Source organism: Humulus lupulus, chromosome X (genome assembly GCF_963169125.1).
Source record: "Humulus lupulus chromosome X, drHumLupu1.1, whole genome shotgun sequence".
Lineage (NCBI taxonomy): Eukaryota > Viridiplantae > Streptophyta > Magnoliopsida > Rosales > Cannabaceae > Humulus > Humulus lupulus.
This window is the reverse complement of record NC_084802.1, coordinates 7707610-7710172: the sequence shown is the minus strand read 5'-3', so window position 1 is coordinate 7710172 and position 2563 is coordinate 7707610. Positions and strand designations below refer to the sequence as shown.

Below are 2563 nucleotides of genomic sequence, written 5' to 3'. Positions count from 1 at the left end.
ATACTTAATGGTCAGTAACGGTGAGTACTAACGGTTGCACTAAAATTGTAGACTTAGGTATTACTGCAAAAAAAAAAATTGGGTATTAAAGTGTAACTTTTGAAATTTTTTTAGTATTATCGCTACCAATTAGACTAATAAAAATGTGTCATATAAATACTTAACGGATAATTAATAGTGAGTACTAATGGATATACACTAATATTATAAAATTAAATATTTTTATCTGAAAAAAAAGATTGGAAATTAAAGTGCAACTTTTGAATTTTTTTTTTTAAGTATTATGGCCACCGTTAAATAAATAGATCTACCTACGTATACTATATATAAACAAAGAAAACAATCAAACTCAAAACTCAAAACCAATCAGTTGCCGCAATTGCTCACTGTTTATGCTATCATTGACTAAACACAAACTCAAAACCAAAGCCATGCAGCTTCTGGGATCTTCTTCTTCCATAAATCTTCCATGGATTCCACGTGGACTCCATAACCCAAACTCAATCCAAGTCTCCGTCATGGCCGCCGCCCCACCTCCGCCGCTAAAGCTCCATCGAACCCACTCGATGCCACCCGAGAAAGAAGAGGTGTTCAAGTCGCTAGAGGGCTGGGCCACCAAGTCCATTCTCCCGCTTCTAAAGCCGGTGGAAAAATCATGGCAGCCCCAAGATTTCCTACCCGACTCAACCAAGTCCGACGAAGAATTCTTCGAGGAGGTCCGTGCGTTACGTGATCGGACGGCTGAGCTTCCAGAAGAGTACTTGGTTGTGCTGGTTGGAGATATGATCACGGAGGAAGCTTTGCCTACGTACCAGACCATGATAAACACCCTCGACGCTATCAGAGACGAGACTGGAGTTGACTCGAGCCCGTGGGCTCAGTGGACCCGTGGCTGGACCGCCGAAGAGAATCGCCACGGGGATTTGCTTCGAACGTATCTGTACTTGTCCGGTAAGGTCGACATGGTCATGATTGAGCGGACCATTCAATACCTTACTGGAGCTGGCATGGTGAGTACATGTCGTTTGCTAATTTGGTTGTCGTTTTATAGACTTGGGTTTGGTAAATAGGTGATTTTTAATTGATACATACATATATATGTGATGAGTTTGGACAGAACCCAAAAATGGAGAACAACCCGTACATGGGATTTGTGTACACATCATTCCAAGAAAGAGCAACATTTGTGTCTCACGGCAACACAGCCTGTATGGCGAAGAAATGTGGGGATCCAGTGCTGGCACGCATATGTGGGAGCATTGCAGCTGATGAGAAGCGCCATGAGAATGCTTATGTGAAGATAGTGGAGAAGTTACTAGAAGTGGATCCCAACGATGCGATGATTGGAATTGCTAATATGATTAAAAAGAATATCACAATGCCAGCGCACCTCATGTTTGATGGGTGCAATCCCAAGCTGTTCGAGCACTTCTCAGCTGTGGCTCAGCGACTTGGTGTGTACACAGTAAATGATTATGCTGATATCTTAGAGTTCTTGATTGAACGATGGAGGTTGGAGAAGATACAAGGATTGACGGCTGAGGCTCGGTGCGCACAAGACTTTGTTTGTCGTTTGGCTCCAAGAATTAGGAAGTTGCATGAGCGAATTGATGAGAAAGCTCGTAATAACATAGACCAACCGCTTAGACTCAAGTTTAGCTGGATCTTCAACAAGGAGATTGCTTTATAATAAAAGGAGAAAAATATTTGCAATTGAAATGTTAATTATGTCACCCTGGTCAAGCTATATATATAATGCTTAATTTTAATATATTTGTGCTTTTTCATTCCAAAACTATGCCTTTGACACTTGAATGGAGAAAAATACTTTTCAGAATATATAGAACTAGCTAGGCCTTCTTCATTTCTTATATCACTTTCCAGGTCCCTATTTCCTCTCTAATTTTTTAAAAAATTCTGGTCGAATAAAACTCTAATTTCGTATTATTTTAGTGTTTATCAAGTGATTAAATTAAACAACTTAATAGATTGCGGAATAGTGATTAAGTTGTTTTAACAGAATCAGAATCTGATCTAACGACTAAGCCAGTTGTCGGAATAGCTTATTACAGAAATAAAAAAACGAATAAAAAAAATTAACACCAGAGATTTTTTACGTGGTTTGGAAAACCTAGTCTACGGGGCCACGTCCAGAGATGAAACTAATTAGTAAGACATCACAAAGTACAAAATCACAATTGACTTATACATAGATAGATTCCCTCTATACTTATGCCGCAAGCTTTTGTACACCCTTCAAAAATCCAGTTTCTTGATGAGACACCGATGCTTTTGAACTCCCTTCAAAGGTTGATGAATGCTTTCTTCCTCCTGAAGAAAGTCTTAGTAAAATCTTCTCTTGAAGAATGTTGAACTCGTATCAATGGATGACACATTTTCCTATACGAAATAGATGAATACAAAAGGAAGCTACACAGCTCCTAGATTAAGGTATCCACTCTTAATCTCACAAAAAGAATAACTCTCTTAAAAATACAAATGATATGAAAAAATGAGAAGTGAAAGAGCTAAGGATTTGTGGCTGCTTGATCCTTTATTTATA

The 2563-nt window shown here is 38.8% G+C and overlaps 1 protein-coding gene across 1 annotated transcript; it reads left to right on the top strand.

Annotated features, from left to right (window-relative positions):
* Positions 1–431: 431 nt before the first annotated feature.
* LOC133805456 (stearoyl-[acyl-carrier-protein] 9-desaturase 6, chloroplastic-like) lies at positions 432–1835 on the top strand. The gene is made up of 2 exons (XM_062243641.1): positions 432–1010; positions 1118–1835. The coding sequence occupies exons 1-2, from the start codon at positions 432–434 to the stop codon at positions 1688–1690; spliced, it is 1152 nt and encodes a 383-aa protein (XP_062099625.1). The 3' UTR covers positions 1691–1835.
* The last annotated feature ends 728 nt before the right edge of the window (positions 1836–2563 follow it).